The sequence below is a fragment of the Hemiscyllium ocellatum genome, chromosome 12 (assembly GCF_020745735.1).
Source record: "Hemiscyllium ocellatum isolate sHemOce1 chromosome 12, sHemOce1.pat.X.cur, whole genome shotgun sequence".
Lineage (NCBI taxonomy): Eukaryota > Metazoa > Chordata > Chondrichthyes > Orectolobiformes > Hemiscylliidae > Hemiscyllium > Hemiscyllium ocellatum.
Window position 1 is genome coordinate 22,361,484 of NC_083412.1, and position 17,989 is coordinate 22,379,472.

At 38.5% G+C, this 17,989-nt stretch overlaps 1 protein-coding gene across 9 annotated transcripts in view; it reads left to right on the top strand.

The window, feature by feature from the left end:
• setdb2 (SET domain bifurcated histone lysine methyltransferase 2) overlaps nt 1-17,989 on the top strand; it is a 92,823-nt gene that overhangs the window by 22,986 nt on the left and 51,848 nt on the right. For 8 of the 9 annotated variants that reach the window (XM_060833387.1, XM_060833383.1, XM_060833382.1 and 5 more), the window contains 4 exons: nt 4,614-4,780; nt 5,689-5,753; nt 6,503-6,548; nt 9,384-9,509. In XM_060833387.1, coding sequence (XP_060689370.1) covers nt 4,614-4,780; nt 5,689-5,753; nt 6,503-6,548; nt 9,384-9,509 — 404 coding nt within the window. The remainder of the gene's footprint in view (nt 1-4,613; nt 4,781-5,688; nt 5,754-6,502; nt 6,549-9,383; nt 9,510-17,989) is intronic. The other variant, XM_060833389.1, reaches the window with a different exon arrangement.

The window sequence follows — 17,989 nt, forward strand, 5'->3', positions numbered from 1 at the left end:
AGTTTGCTGACCAGTCGTTTATCCATTCAATGTGCTTTTATCTTTACAGCGACCTCTAATGTGCCTTTTGGCAACCGTAGTATACCATAGCTTGATCAACTTTGTACACCTTGCATGTTGCTTCCTCAAGTAACTGTAACAAATTAGTTGAACACAATTTTCCTTTCACAAAACCATGTTGTCACTGTCTAATCACTTTATAATTTACGAAGTAATCTACTTTACTTCATGCGAAAATAATTCTAGTGTCAGAATAATGGTGTAATTTTAATTGGGGTAATTAATATAGGCTGGGTTAGCATTAATTGTTGTGTAAAGGACAGGAATACATAAGAATCTCTGGAGTATGTTTAGGAGAATTTTCTATATCAGTATTCTTCTAGTTTAATGAGAAAAGTGGCTTGCTGGATCTGGTTCTGGAAAGTGAAGTAGAGCAAGTGCCAATTAGAGACCATTGAATACGTAAGGATCATAACCACATAAGGTTTGAATTGGTTATGCCAAACAAGAAGGAAAATTCTCGAGTGAGAGTAACTATTTTGGCAAGAATGAATATTAATGATGTGAGAACAGATTTGACGTAGATAAATTGAATTCAAAGATTTGTAAACAAAGCAAATGGAGTAGTGTGCTTGCTGCCTTTAAAGAGGACATAGTTCCTGTGTAGTCATGGTATGTTCCTGTGGAACTAGGAGCAAACATATGCCAAAAATGTTGATGACAAAAGAGGCAGATAAACGTTTGAGAAACAGGAGAAGGGTACATATGGTAATTGTCAAGTAGATGGTGCAATTGAGAACCAGGTTCAGAGGGGAAGTGAAAAAAGAAAAAGAACAAAGAAAAAAGAACAAAGTCAGCTAATAGGGCAATCCAATAGTACACTCTAGGCATGCAAATAGTGAGAGGGTGGTAAAAAGAAGTATGGTGACATCTATGGACTTAAAAGAGGATTTAGCCAAAAGGGAGAGAGGTATGACTAAGTACTGAATGAATATTTGGTAACTGTCTTCATCATGAAAGAAGATGTTGCTCATTTCATGATTAGATTAGATTCCCTACAGTGTGGAAACAGGCCCTTCAGCCTAACCAGTCCACACCAACCCTCCGAAGAGTAACCCACCCAGACCTATTTCCGTCTGACTAATGCATCTAACACTATGGGCAATTTAACATGGCCAATTCACCTGGCCTGCATATCTTTGGACTGTGGGAGGAAACAAGAGCACTCAGAGGAAACCCACACAGACACTGGCAGAATGTGCAAACTCCACACAGACAGCCCAAGGCTAGAATCAAACCTGGGACCCTGGTGCTGTGAGGCAGCAGTGCTAACCACTGTGCCACCCCTAGTGATAAAGAAGACAGTTGAGATAGATGGGCTGAAAATTAATAAAAAGGAGGTACATAATGTTATTAAATTTACCAGGATTGCCAAGATAATGTGAGAAGTAAGGATAAAAATTGTGGAGGCATTGATCATGATTTTCCATTCCTCTGAGAGCGTAGGGGTGGTGACATACGACTGGAGAATTGCAGATACAATACTCTTGTTTGGCAAAAGGTATATGGATAACCCAAGCTTTTGCAGACTATCTATTTTAATGTCAGTGGTAGGGAAGCCTTAAGAAACAATAATAGAAACAAAGTCATTTGTCACTTGGTCAAGTGTGGATTAATGAAAGAAAACCAGAGTGTTGTTAAGAAGAAAATGACGACAGCAGTTGCTGGAGATCAGAGTCAAGACTATGGTGCTGAAAAAGCACAGCAGGTCAGGCAGCATCCAAGGAGCAGGAGAACTGACGTTTCAAGAATAAACCCTTCATTCCTATGAAATGTCAATTCTCCTGCTTCTTGGATGCTGCCTGGCCTGCTGCGCTTTTCCAATACCACCCTCTTGCCTGTGTTTGTGAAGGGCAAATCATGTTTCACTCACTTGCTTGAGTCTACAGTTGAGATGACAGAGAGAATGAATGAGGCTAATGTAAACCAATTGACAAGTCCCAAATAACTAACTAGTGTGCAAAGATAGAGATTATGGTCCGAATAGAACAGACAGTAGCAGCAAGAATATGAAATTAGCTGAATGGCAGGAAACTAAGAGCACTGATGATGGATAGTTTCAACTGGAGAAAGGTTTGTTTTGATGTTTATCTTGAGTTGGTGTTAGGACCCCTGCTGTTTTTGAAATGCATTAATGACTTGAGTGTTAATTTATTCATTTGTGCTTTGCCAAAAACAGATCAGTTGCTCTTTCACTCTAAGTCATTTTCTTGGCAATTTTTGAGAGCCGTGGTTTTTCAACACCTTCCACTCTTTAGGGCCGGGGAAGACTTCATCCGTTGTGTTAACGCTATTTTGAATCACATTTACAGTCCTCACTTTCTCCTCCTTAACAGATACATTCTAGTTTTCTTTCATTAATCCACATTTGACCAAATGACAAATGATTTTGTTTCTGAATCACAGTCTAGACAAATCAACTAACCTAGATTTGAATAGTGGTCCCAATTTAAAAACCTACAGATGACGCACAAGATTGAAGCTTTGTTATCTGTGAGGAGGATACAAATAAGCTTCAAGAGGATGTGAGCAAGCTGGTGAAAAAGATGGAGAAGTGGCAGATTAAATTTAATTCAGAGAAATGTGAAGTAATTGCATTTGGTAGGAAGAGCAGTGTAACAGTCAGATCCCAGGAGAGGATCCCCGATTTATTATGGTTCCCAATAAGATATTCAAATTTTTGAGCACCCAGATGAAGATAGATGAAATGAATCCAAGAAGAAAGATCAATTACAAGATATATGGTTTAATCTTTGAGTTGTTTATGAAGAATAGATAGTGCAATCTTGATCGACCAACACATTGATCTCAGGAATTTTGGTTTGGCAGGTTAGTTGCAAGTCTTTTGTCCTATTTCCTTTTTGCTGGCTTTCAGGACTCAGAACAAGGAAGTATCTTTTTCCCCTTCTGTGTTATGCAAAGTTTAATGGCTGTTCTCAAAGCTCAACTCAAGAACATCAGGCCATTCATGCATGCAGGCCATGGTCATAGCTTATTTTTAAATCCTGTCCCTGTGCCTTCTTGAGAGACGAAAACACAAATATGCCTCTTTCTCAGACTACTATATTGTTTTTATGATCATGTTCATAATCTGAGATACTCACAGGGGATTACAGTTCAGTTTGTAATGCATATCTGTCTTCCAAGCCGTCTCTTTGATGTTTCTTTGACATTCATCTGGTGTGACATCTGGTGTGTCACTCCACACAGCCACTGAAATTATATCTACAGTCATGTCGTCCTCTTAAAAAAATTGTTGGAACTAAGTTTGATATGTGTACAGGTCATAACTGTGGTCATGACAATGGAAAGATACAATATAAAATAAAGAGTACAATTCTAAAGGGAGTGCAGGAGCAGGTGGCCTGAGGTATATGAGGGCAAGTCATTGAAGGTGACAGAGCACATTGAGAAAGTGTTCATTAGAGCTATTACCATGGCTTTCTGAAAAGAATTGGAAAATTATCAGAAGAGAAAATATTTGAAAAAATACTAGATCTAGCAATGGAATAGGACCACTATTGTATTCTGTTGCAGACAGCTAGCACAAATAGGGTGGGCTGAATAACTGTCCGTTGTAATCATTCTACGATTTTAATCTACTGCTGTTTACTTTTATCAGAACTTGTAGTATCTGCATCAGGTTGCCCCTCATCATATTCCAACCCAATGAAAAGAGTCTTAACTTAAGTGTCTCTTCATTGCTATATTCCATTTCTTCCTCGAGATATCTATTTGAATTGAAACTGACTCTTTGCCATTCTTCTTTATATCCTTTCTATAACTGATAGCCCAAACCCGATGTGTGATGTTCCATCAGCAATCTTAAACTAATTGAACACAAGCCCCATTACTTTTGTATATTGGAATTCTAGTATTAACCAAAGGTTCTGGTTTTTTTGTGTAATTGTGGATAGTTCACCTATTAATGACTTGTGTATTCAAAAACTACATCTTTATTGTGTGTTAAATCTTTCTATTTGAGGTACATTCTTCCAAAATGTTGAATTAAAAATAAGTAAACATTGAGTTATGTCTGCCACATATCTGCCTGCTAACCTGTATCTGTCTTGTAGTATTTCACAATTTGTCAGATCCCAAACCAAAATTTATTACCTTCAGCAAATTTCAAATGATCATCTGCCATTCCTAGCAAGCTCTCTCTATTTATTCAAAATCCAATAACTTCATTATATTCACAAATTGGGTTAGACATCCTTTCTCTGTGAAAGTATTAGCTCCATTCAGCAGTTTACATTTTTCACAAATGCAACATTTGTTGTTGCTTGTATTCAGTGTCCTCTGCTTTTAAAGGTGTCCTCTTTGAAAAAAAAATTCATGGCACATACGTCCAATCAATAATTGTGTGTAAGTAACTCAATAGCTATTAGTCAGTAGCAGTAATTAATATTTTAAGTAGCTCACCTGCATTTCTGTTATAATTCTGTGTTATTTCCACTCAGTTTTACTTGAATATTCAAATACTACCTACCGATTAGAAATTTGTACCCACTTTATCTCTCCCTAGTAGCAAACTAACTTCTTCCATATAGGTTGCATTGCAAAAGCCATAGAAGTCATGAAGAAGATGGAAGAAATGAGAAAACCCATGGATCACCCTCTGATGGTTGCAGCAGCAACAGCAGTAATGAGGAAAATGAGAGTTGTAACTATACAGCAGAAACCTTCAAACAGAAAATCAGGAACAAAGAGAAATATGGTAAAGAAAATCTTTTAGTCCTTTAGTTTATTAATTGTTGAATTGTTAATAATTTAAAAAGGACAGTTCAGTAAATTAATTTTTTAAATGGCTTTAAATGATGCTTATTTTTTGTCATAAAATTGTACACAAGAGTATAGATTAATTTCTAGGGAGCCAAATACCCTGGCTTTCTATTTGCATCTGAAAAGTAGTGTTAAGATTCTGTACATTGTGAACAAGCATTTGACTGCCTTTCTTGAATTAATGTTATTTAATGTGAAAGTGCTTTGTGCATGTGGTTCTTTGATGTGGAGGTGCCGGTATTGGACTGGGGTGGACAAAGTTAAAAAGCACAGAACACCAGGTTATAGTCCAACAGTCTATTTGCAAGTACAAGGTTTTGGAGCACTGCTCCTTTGTCAGGTAACTAGTGGGGCAGGATCAAAGGGCACAGAATTTGTAATAAAAAATCAGAGTATCATAAAACTGGTGTGACGTTTTGAAAAAACCTAGATTGCTGTTGATTCTTTAATCAGTTAGAATGGGGATGCAGGTTTTAATTGATTAATATGTAAATTCCAGAATTACTTTCAAGTCACAATCCCAAGACAACTTAAGGTTTTATCAGCCTAAAAAAAGGGTGACTGCTCAGTTCAGGCAGTGCATTTAAGGTGTGAAGTTTGTTTGACTGTATCTCAACTTTAAGTCAGACTGGTTCAATTTCCAAAGTAGGAATTTATAAAATGTTACATGGACTGACTGCCTATAGATGGTGTGCTTTTTGAACAAAGTAGAATGTATCTGCAAATATAAATCTGCAAATGCAAATTCACCCCATAGACTTAATTTGTGACATGAGAAATCAAAAGTTTTAAGCAGCTGAATATAAATTGTTGTTCATTGATTTTGCTTTCCTTTCTGCTAAGGTGGACAATTCATAAAATGCCAGAAACCTCCTCCCTATTTGTCTGATGTTGATGGAACCATACAGGTACTGTATAAGTATGCAACCAGAATTACACTTTATGGGATGAAGTTAGTTATTTTACTATGTGTTACTGAATTGAATTTGGTCAAATCTGTATTCCCACACTGCTTACTTAATTTCCCTTGTTTTGGTGAAAAAAAACTTGAACACAACTATACACATTTTTATAAGAAACAGAAAAAAATTTGAAAGTGAAGGATTGAGAAAATAATCTGAAGTATGTACCAGGTTCCATATGGAATGAAGGCTTTTAATAGTTGAGCCATTCAGATTGACAAAGTCACTGGAATGTGCATAATGTAAATATTATTGAGCTTGTCTGATAATCCCCGCGGTCAAATTGCCTGTCAGTACTTGGGCTAACCAGCATCTTGTATGAGGAGTGGCATTTGAGAGTGTCAGGATTCTCTACATCATGTTGGGAATATGGTCCGAATGTCCTAGGAAAATTGACACCAAAAAGAGGACCCAAAAAAAACTTGTTGATGCAGCCTAGCCGAAATTCTGCTTTGGAACTTGAAATCATTATTATACTTGATATTTTTAGTTGAGCTTGCTTAGAGAGAGAGAGAGAGAGAGAGAGAGAGAGATATAAAAAACTTCTTTTGACGGGAATTGTTTGATACATTGATTCTCCATTGTCCTGATTTGCTAGTGATGTATGTGAAAGCTTAAAGAGGTTAAATTGTCCTGAATAAGAGACAAAATAAACTTTGCATGTAAACTATTCACTAGTATTATATTTATGTTAGGATTCCAGTGTTCCCAAAACATCTTTCCAGGAACATGGCTGTTTCAGTAAGTATTCTGTTTCAGACTTTGTAATTAGGCTTAAATAACATTGCTAAAACTGATCACAACACCACCAACAAATATTACAGAAGCTAAAACAAATGAAGACTTTATATTGGGTCATTTGCAACCTTAGGACAATTTGAGGCATATACAGGTAATGGACCATGTGGAAATGTTATAACTGTTGTAATGTAAGAAACACTAGTCAACTTGTGCGCAAGATCTCACAAACAGAAATGTGAGAATGATACAATTCATTTTAGCGATTTGCTTGGTAGATTAAATACTAGCAAGATTATCAAAGAACTCCTGTGGTTTTGCTGGACTAGTTAATTTTAACCTGAGGGAGTACAGTGAATCTTGGCTTATCACTTCAACTACAAGACAGTACTTCTAATAGTGAAGCATTCTGTCGAGCTGCAGTGTCATCCTGGGTTTTATATTCAGTCCACCTGGAGCGGCACTTGAATGCTTACTTTCTGAGTTAGTTAAGAGTACAATCCCGAACTGCAGTTAACAGCTAAGACTGGAATAAAAACAGAATTTTGCTCAATTTTCTATGAATCTCCACACTGGTGCATAGAATTTAGAACAATGAAGCAGTTCAGTCATGCCAAGTGTTTATGCTTAAAATGGTCTTCCATATGCACAGTTTTGTCATCTAATCCTCGCAGCATAATTTTTAATTCCTTTTTATCTGTAATGAATTTGTCAACCTTTGCCTGAAATTTTGACAACTTTGTTGTAGCTTCCTCCAAATTTGAGTAAAGAGGTTCATTCTGAATTTCTTGTTGGATTTATTGGCTACTTTTATATTTATGATACTTGGGTTTGGTTTCCCTCCCAAATGAAAAGATCTTCACTCAAGTTAATTTTATAGAACTCTTACCAGGTCTCCCCACATATCCTTCTCATTTCTAGAGGGAAATGTTGGAATCTATTATAAATCATGCAATTTGCAAAAGTCAGGATATATAAAGGGGAATCAGCAGATGTACTATACATTTGGATGTCCAAAATCACTTGATACAATACTGCACATACGGCTACTGAATAAGGCATGAGCCTATGGTGTATGGATAGTACATTAGCATGGATAAAGGATTGGTTAAGTTATAGGAGACATAAAGTTGAGGTAAAAGGAGCACTTTTAGGCTGACAATTGTGACTAGTGCCACAGGTACATTGGATAAGAGTTATTTAGAATAACTTTTCATGACTTAGATGAGGGAAGAGAACGTGTTATTGCCAAGCTTGTGACGATACAAAAAATATGTGGGAGGGCAAGTAGTGAGTAAGATACAAAAAGTCTGCAGAGGGTTTTAAACAGGTTAAGTGAGTGGACAAAAACTTGGCAAATGCAATATAATGTGAGAAAATGTTACGTCAATCGCATTGGCAGGAAGAGTAGAAGAGCTGAATAGTGTATAAATGGGGAAAGACTGTAGCAAGTTGCAACACAGAGGGATATGGGGTGCTCTTGTATGAGTCGCACAAATCTTGCATCCAAGTTAATAGGGAAGGTAAATGGACTGTTATCTATGTCAAAGGGAATGAAATATAAACATGGTCATAATACAAAATAAGTATAAAGACGATATGTTTATACCCCCAGACTTGGAATATTGTGAGCAGTTTTAGTCTTCATGAGACCTTAAGAAATAGGAACAGGCCATCCAGCCCTTGCTTGCTCTCCCATTCAATAGGATCATGATTGATCCAACATTCCTCACATTCACTTTCCTGCCCTTTCACTGTAAACTTCAATTCCCTGACTGATTAAGAATCTGTCTGTCTTGGCCATCATATGCATACAGAATTTGCACCCACAGCTGTCTGTGACAAGGAGTTCCAAAGATTCTCAACCCCCCCACCCTCTAAGAAATTCTTCTTCATCTCAGTCTTAAATTAGCACTCCTTTATCCTGAGACTATACCATCTGGTCTGAGACTCTCCCCTGAGAGGAAACATCCTCTCAGCATTTACCCAGTGAAGCACCTTTTAGAATCTCTAAGTTCAGTACAATCGTCTCTCTGTATCTAAGGAAAGATATTCTGGCACTGGAAGCAGTCCAGAGAAGGTTTTCTAGGTTAATTCTGTTTGGAGGGATTTTCTTATGAAGTAAGTTTGAATATGTTTGACCTGTACTCAATAGTGTTTAGAAGAATGAAAGGAGATTATGTTGAAACATATCAGAGTCTTAGGGAGTTTGAAAGGGTAGATTTGGAGAGGTTGCCTCCTCTTATTGGAGAGTCGAGGACAAGAGGGCATAATCTCAGAGTAAGGCACCACCCATTTAAGACACAGCACAAGAGAATTTTTTTTCCCTCAAGGCAGTGAATCTGTGGAGGGCTCAACAGAGGGCTGTTGAGGCTGAGTTGTTAAATATATTCAGGGTTAGGATAAACAGATTTTTAATCCAGACAGAATTAAGGGTTATGGGGAAAAGGCAGGAAGGTGGTGTTGAAGATTATCAAGTCAGTCATGATCTTATTGAATGGCAGAGTGAACTTGATGGGTTGAATTATCTGCTTCTGTTTCTACATCTTAAGGGGAATTTGGTAAATGAGCACAAGATTTGAACTCTATTTTGTTCATGCTTTAATTTGATTGATTTTGGAAAAAAGACTGAAACAAAATTTAATTATATACAAATTTGAAATCCAAGTATGAAGTCTGTGTGTTTTGAATTGATCCTGCCAAAAGAGCTCATCCTGCTGAAAGACGTAAGCTTGGTATCCATTTACTTATTAAACACACTTAATTTTAAAAAAAAACTAGAATTGTTTCATGTCATATTGCCCTGATACTGATAATCTCTTCTGCCCCTTATCTCAGAAGAAGCTAAATCATTTTGGACTAAAGTACGAGCCACTAGAAGTGTGGATCGTGTTTTTGAGGAACTGAGTGACGTATTAAACTGCCTGAAACAGAAAATCAAGGATGCTACAGCAAATGACCAAGGTAAAAAAAACTGAAGTGACACATTGAGTTATCTTTCCCAAAATATTTTTACATCTGTTTGCATTTCTGTAAACAATGAGTTCTGTTAAGCTCTCATTGGTTTGTAGATAACAGCTTGCTAGTTCAGAATGATAAAACAGTTACTGTCTTCTCAGGAAAGACTTTCAAACAAGGAACACTCGGCCCTTCGAACCCTTCGATAAGATTGTGGCTGATCTAATTTTAGCCTCAACTGTGCGTTTCCTGTATGATCCCAATAATCTTAATCCGCTTCGTAATTAAGAATTTATCTAGCTCTGTGAGAAATATTTTAAAATTCTGCATTCATTGACTTTTGAGGAAGTGAGTACCAAAGATTCACAATCCTCTGAGAGGAAAAGCTACTGAATCTCTATCTTTAAAGTATGACCCTAGTTCTAGATTCTCCAGAAGGGATATTTTACATCTACTCCATCAAGTCCTCTGAGGATCTTGTATGGTTGAATTAAGTCATCTGTGACTGTTCTGTATTCCAGAGGATACAGGCCTGTCTGCAACTCAGAATTCTACATCGTCTCACTGTTCAGATAATATACTTTATTTTTTACTTTTGTCAAAATGGACAATTTCATGTTTTCCCACTTTGTACTCTATTTGCCACATCTTTGTCCACTCACTTCATCCATTCAAACTCCTTTGTAGGCTCCTTATATCTTATTCATGACTCACTTTCCTATCTATGTTTGTGTCATCAGGAAATTTAGCAACCATATCTTGCATACTTTCATGCAAATGATCAATATAAATTGGAAAGAGTTAAGGCCTTGATACCATCCCTTGTCACATACTACTTGTGACATTTTGTCAGCCTGAAAAAGACACATTTAATTGTACAAACCTAACCATCCTGGTTAAACAAACGTCCTAGTTAAGATAACTGACAAATCTATATCCAAATAACTCAAGTAGGGCTGCCATGTCTTATATAAAAAAAAGGTCTGTTGTGGGATGCACCATGTTTGTTTAAAAAAAAAGTCCAAGGGAATGTGCTCCATAATTAATTTCTGCCATCCCAGCAAGCCCGGCAGGTTCTCAGACACCCAGTTTATCAGAATATTCTTCTGTGCACAGTATGCAAGAATATGAAATAGTTTCTTCCCCTGCAGAAATTACTTTTGTTATTTTCCAATCCAAAGGAACCTTCCCAAGTCTAATGAGTTTTGGAAAATTAAAAGCAACACATCAACTATCTCACTCGCTACTTAAATTCCATCAGGATCTGGGTATTTATGTACGTATGTAGTTGGAGGCATGTTGCCCCTTTAAGACAGCAGGTCATGTGGAGAGGCAGCCTCGTACCAACTGTAGAGCTGAAGGATGCACAATAAAGTATTCCCTGTTCAAAATCTCTTGTAAACTCATTTATGAATCTGCAAGCCTACTAACCACACCCCAATGCTGACTCTGGGTCGTTTTGGGCAGACTTGGCTGATTCCTGGTCTATTCTGTGGCTGGTGGCCTGTACCTTATGCTTTGTTTTCTGAACCGTCTCCTTTAGACCCCCCTCCCTTCTCTTGCTTGTGTTATTCTTTGCAATTTCAGGCAGTATAATCCACTTGCTTACACTAGCAGCGCTTGTCTTTTTGGATCCAACACGTTGACTCCTTGTGGCCGCTCTTGCCTCATCGGCGGCATTCTACTGTTGGTGCCACACTCTGCTGAGTTTCGGCTATTCAGTGCACCTGAGCATCATCACTTGATTGTGTGGCTTTGCCGGCGGCCAACTTCGTTGAGGTAGCAATTTTGAAAACTGCCTTGAAATTCAGGTTTGTCCTTGTTCATAGCTTTCACTGGATGTCTTTGTGTTAGCGGTCACAAACTAAATGGTCCCGCAAGGCATCTTTGAGGAACCCTCTGAATTCGGAATGTTCCACTAACCTCTTTGAGACAGCTCCAAATTGGGCAAGGAACTCTCCTTCTTGCTATGCCTGTTTAGAAAAATGCAAATGTTGTACAGTCATCAGTGGCTTTGGTGCAAAATAACTCCCCAAAACTTTGCTTAGTTCTTGGTATATCTCGAGTCACAAAGGTCTTCCTCCCAGCGGTATTCAAGAAAACCAGTACTGTTGTGTGTTCAGCCACCTTAAAAATCTTCAAAATCTTCGGTGTACAGTGACCAACACTCTGTCCCTTCAAAAAAGGGTCCCATCTCTCCAAATTGGCTGCCATTTTGTTTACTTGCCACTCTAGTCCAGTAGCAATTTGCAGCCTGAATCCCACTGGTGAACCTTGCCCCTGTCAGCTGCTCCCTCACTGACTCTGTTGGCGTACCATTCTTTCCTGGCGTCACCCGCAGCCTGAGTCCCTTCGGAGTTGCTCTCTGCAATGACTTTGGTAAGCGTCCAGAGAGTACTCCCCTCTTCGGCCCTTAGCCAAAGTCCCCTCACAACTGCTGCTGTCAGCCCACCTCCTAATGCATACTGTTCTCTGGTGTCGACCACAAGCCAAGTCCCTTTGCGACTCCTGCCCTCCACAATACTGTCGCAAACCCACAGTTGTTTGGAGTCTGGGTAACGACCTTCTTCATAACAAAACAAAATGGTGTTCGCGCAGAGTTTGTGGCCCAAAACCAATCCTCGTTGCCAGTTTTGTGTTTGTGGTTCACTAGAACCATAAATAGAACACCTGGTAAACGGAGGGTTAACTTGAGCAGGGAAATACTTTATTGTGTGTTCTCTCAACTCCACAATCACGCCTAGCAACTGCCCCCTAATACATGCCTCCAGGCCACCTGACCAGGTCTGTTAAAGGGGCAACACATACCTCACCATATACATAACACTGGGGACTTGTCTTCTCGCAGTTCGAACAAGCTACTCAGTACTGCTTCCCTGGTAATTATAATTTTCTTGGGTTTCACCCTTCCTTTCAATTTCTGATTTACATCTATTTCCATGATGTTGCGTGTATCCACTCTTGTGAAGACTGATGCAAACTATCTATTCAGTTTGCCTCCTTTCTCCTAATCCTCCATTGTTAAATCCCCAGACTCATTTTCTAGAGGATGAAAATGTACTTGTTTACTTTTTCTTTTAAAGAGTATCTGACAAAGCATTTCCTGTATGTTTTCATATGTTTGGGTAAGAAATAAGAACTTGAATTCATGCATAGTGTCTTCATATCCTCAGGACATCCCAATATGTTTCTGTGTTTCAGAAGCCACTTTCTGTGCATCCAAGTGATGTAACAAATCCAATGAAGCTGTACCTAGTTGAGCATAACATTGATTACACTAAACGTTGATCCCTGGAGTGGAATTGTTAGGAAATCAATGCACGAATTGTAGCTTTGTGCATGTGCTTCCATTCTGTGAACCGAGCATGCAACGAATATAATGTGGCACTTAATTTGTAATTTTTTTATATCATTATTGGCACAGCGTCTAAGTTCAGCATGACTTGGGTTACATTCAAGATAATCCAAGGGTATGTTTATTTTCAATGAATAAGAAATGAGAAGAATCTAGAATCATTGGTGTTTACCCTATTATTTGCTGCTTAGAATATGGCAGGCTTACTTTGACAGCATAATACCTGTTAATTGTTATTCTTGAGATCAAGGTCTTAGGAATATTAATTTTTTATAAGTTTTCATATAGTAGCTATCTAGTGATCCTCAGGCAGAGATCGATCAACACTTATCAGAATGATAGCTTACAAGCTTACCCTCAGTAAAATTGTGTCAATTTCATAACTTTTTATTTTCATTTCTGGAGTTGTTTCACACAACTGTGGAGAATTTGCAAGAATGAACAATTGACTTGAGATTATTCTATTTATAATGTATGTCTCAGTCAAACTGAGATATTTGTATGCTAGAATAACTATTATTTATATAATGTGTTTAATATGATAAATCATCCCAAGCTGCTTAACAGTGGTAGTATGAGGTAAAGTATGATACCAAGTCACATTAGGAAGTGTTAGATCAGAATGTTACAGATCCTATGAAGATGAATAACTTTCCGAGATTCAAATCTCTAGTTACTGGCTGAAAAAATGACCAGACAAAATTATAAAACACCAACTGTAACAGAAAAGAATTTTTGATGAAACACCATTTTGGTTTTGGAGGGAACTAATGCTTTAGACCACAGAAATCAAAATTTCTGATTTATTCTCATTACACATTACACTACCCACAGAAATACAGTCCTTAGAGCAAACAACTTAGAATATCTCCCAGCTTCCAATGGGTTATAATATCTTTGTTTAACGAGCAGGAACATCAAGTTCAACTTCAACCATCTCTAGACACTTTGCTTAGTTTTTGGAGAGTTTCTTAAATCAGCCACCAGCAATAAAGCTTGGTCCACTGATGAAGTGGGAGGTTTGCTGGAGGTAACAAAGACACAGAGTAGGGTTTCAATTGCAGATGAGCTGACCGAAGGGAAGCTGAGCAATGTTACAAAGCTTATCTTGGGATCACACATTACATTGAGCTTGCAGACAGAACAGTTTAGCATCAAGCAGTTGCTCAGGAGAAGGAAAATCGAAGACTGTCTTTGCAGTCTTGGGAAAAAAATTTCTGCCCATCTTGTACTGGATCTCATGAGCAATTTGGCAATTTAGAGACATGGCGAATTTGAGAGAAATTATATGGTAGAACTGGCTTCACTGTGCTTGGGGAACTGATGGGCTTTTGGATGCTGCCATGGAGGATCCACATGTAAATGAAAAATAGAAGGAAGACAATGATAGATCATTGGGAGTCATGAGAGGTGACATTGGAAATGATATTTTTTTGATTGCTATTATATTGAGAAGCATCGAACAGTCAGCTAACATGGCAGCCATGTAGGGCAGTTAGATGGTAGTCGTTTAGTGGGAGGAGTGTGAAAAGGACAGTAGGTGCATCTTATAGGCAAATGATTTCGGAGAGAGTATGAGGCACATTGGGAGAAAAGCGAAAGAAAATTGCAAATTCAGGGCTGTGGCAGTGAGGTGCTTGTGGAATTTCAGCCTGGTGAGCTATGGGAAGGGGTGATGGTGGCAGACACAGTTGATTAGATAGTTTCAATCTAGGTGACAAACAAGCTCCTTGCACTTGTTAGGAGTAAGGGTGGAGGAGATTGGCAAGAGATGTTTAAGATGAGTAGCACTATTGCCTCAAAGTGTCAGGCACCGGGGTTCAATACCACCCTTGGATGACTGTGTGGAGTTTGCACATTCTTCCCATGTTTGCATGCATTTCCTCCCACTGTCCAAAGATGTGCAGATTGAGTGGATTGGCCATGCTAAATTACCCATAGTGTCCAGGGATGTGCAGGCTAGGTGGGTTAGCCATGGGATATGCAAGTTTACAAGAATAGGGTAGGGAGGTGGGTCTGGGTGGGATACTCTTTGGAGGATGGGTGTGGACTTGATGGGCCGAATGGCTTGCTTCCACACTGTAGAGATTCTATGAAACTTGCTGCAGAGAAAGGATTCCAGAATATCCCTAAATAGTTGGCAGTTTTCCAAACCAGAGTAGAACACAGTAGCACTTTGTGATCTTGCCAGATTTGGTAGTGATAAGTTGTCTGCCATATCCTTTCAAATCTGCAGTCCTTGGTTTTAGGGGAGTAGAGATGACAGACATATCAGGGAGAGAGCTACGTGAGAACAATAATAGTGTTGATTGGGACCCAGTGAAGGTGGTTGTTGAACATTATTGTATGCTGCAGTGGTAAACGAAGGGGCTACATAGTGAGATATTTAGATGACAGTTGTCAGTGAAGTCAAGACACTACTTTTCCTGAGGGCAAATGAAGAAAGTAGGATTTGGAGCAGAAAGTAGGTTACAAGTGGAGAGCAATGCAAGGAATTGAACAGCGAGAGCCTTATTTGATACAATCTCTTGATTGATACTATGGGAGTATTGAGGCCATGGGAAATGCCAAGGTCAAGCAAGTGACTGTGATGATGGGGAGTTTACATTACCACAGATTGCTGACATGGTAAAGCAATGAATATTAAAAAGGTCAAGGTAAAGCCATCGTAGTCTGAGTAGACCATTGGACTGCTCTCACCAGGGAGAAGATCACCACACCTCAAGCAAATGGAGAGGTTGAGAATAGGAATCCTTCATAGTAACCTCAGCCAGTGGGGGAATTGAACCCATGTTGTTGGCATCGCTCTATTTAGTAACCAGCCATTCGGCCAACTGAGTTAATCAATCCCCTCCATTAAGAGATCTTCAGTGTACATTCAAGTTTTCAGAATATACTCAGTCCGATGCTACATCTGAATTCAACTTGCTCTGCATTGCAGTTTAACCATTGACATCCAAAATCTGTTTCAATGTGTTTTACTGGTGAAGGAGATGAAGGATATATATAAAATTAGAACTGATCCAACAATATTTCAGCAAGCAGTGAACTTAAACAGTTTATATTGAAGACTTATGCTTAAACTTTTCAAATACAGAAATTTTTTGATGAAGGAACCATGTGCAGGGCTCTTTGGATATCTCCAATTTCATAGATGTTCAGCTAAATCATTCCAACAAAAGAAGTCATAGACATCACAGTGTCATCAGCTAAGGTTTGTAGGTTTCAACTCACTAAGTACATGGCTTACACATTTAGTGCAAAGAGCTGGTACCAGTTTTGCATGTTGTTATTAAGATATGAGGAATACAGAGGAACATGATGAATACAGTATTTGTTGCCTTTTGAATCCCTTTAGGTTTCTTATTCACTACCTGCTCTGACAGTTTATATCTTAATAACACATCTTGATTGACTAAATAAGATGAAGACTTTTTTGTCGTCTTCTAATATACTGAGTGGCTCTAAAAGTTTGCAATTTGGAGAAACCGCAAAAGCTTTGATATGATGGAAAATATGGTTATTTTAAGTCTTACATGAATTTAGATTTTTAAAAATGTAATTCTTGCAGTTGAGGCAATGTTAGTATTTATTGCCCATCCCTGATGCCATGCTAAGGTGGGAGTGAGCTGCTGCTTTCATGAGCTGCTGTCAATGCAGTATACAATGAGTGGCTTGCCAGATTACAGTATTTCAGAGGACTGTTAATAGTCAGCCATACGTTTTTAAGATTGGAGTCATTTCAAGGGCAGTCTGCAGACTTCATGAGGACAAATGTTCCCTGCCTGAAAGAAACCAATTGGCCGAAAGAACAGAGATAAAGTTTAAATACAGTATTGGGGAAAATATAGGTTTCAAACCCATATATGCAGCATATCCATGGATTAGCAAACATTGCCATAACCTTTCCATAAGTTTTATGGTAATCTTTCAAACTGAATTCAAGTTCTTGCAATGCCTTGGTTGTTTTTATTTATTCACTTGGGCTTTACTGGCTGGCCAGCATTTGTTGCCCATCTGTAGCTGCACTTGAGAACGTGGTGATCTGCTACCTTCTTGAACCACTGCAGTTCATGTGCTGAAGGTTGATTCATAGTGCCCTGAGGGAGAGAATTGGAGGATTTTGACCCAGTGACTGAAAGAAGAGTGATATCATTCCAAGTCAGGATGGTGAGTGGCAGGGAAAGGAACTTGCAGTGGTGGTTTTCCCAGGTATCTGCTACTGTTCATGACCTTCTAGTTGAAACTTCTTGTGGGTTTGGAAAGTGCTACCTAAGGATCTTTGTGAATGTCTGCAGTTTGAGAATTCATGGCTATTTATACCATAACATCACAGGGAGATGCAGGAATCGGCTGTTCATCCTCTGAGGCCAGCCATGCCATTCAAAAGAGTCAAGGCTGATTTGATCTTCTTCGCATCTCTTTCCTTTTCTTATTACCCTTGATTCTTCTCATCTCAATCTTAAGTATACTCAAAAGACTCTGACCCTACAGTCACTGTGGCAAGGAGTTCTGAAGACTGTCAACCCTCTGAGAAAAAATAATTTCTCATCTCGGTCTTAAATTGGCACCCTTCTATGAGAACAGTAAAGGACAAGAAGACGTTAAATTAGAGTTCTTAAAATGATGAAGTGACAGGGCAAATTGAGACCAACTACTCCATTGATTGGGGAGCCACGATTGAGAGGCCATCAGGGAGAGTGAGGTTAGCAAAATTTTCTTTATGCAAGAGTTGTTGGAGCATGGAATGCTATGCCTTGCAAAATACTGAAGGCTGAGTTTATTTGTATCACCTAAGGGAAAATAGTAAAATGTCTGAAGTAGCAGAAGTTATTGATGAGAACAATACACTCAGATTGACCCACTCAACAAACAGCTGCTGTAAACATAATAGACAAAATCACATTTTTCTTATATGGAAACATCTATAGTTTAGCATAATCACAGGGTGATGTAATTACTGTATACCCAGTCTTAATTCTCTGTTTCTAGCACTGAGGCCACTTAACCTAATTTTTATCTAAGTACTGGCTGGCCAGCATTTGTTGTCCATCTGTAGCTGCACTTGAGAAAGTGGTGATCTGCTGCCTTCCAGATTTATTCCAGAATTTCAGGATGAACAATCATTTGT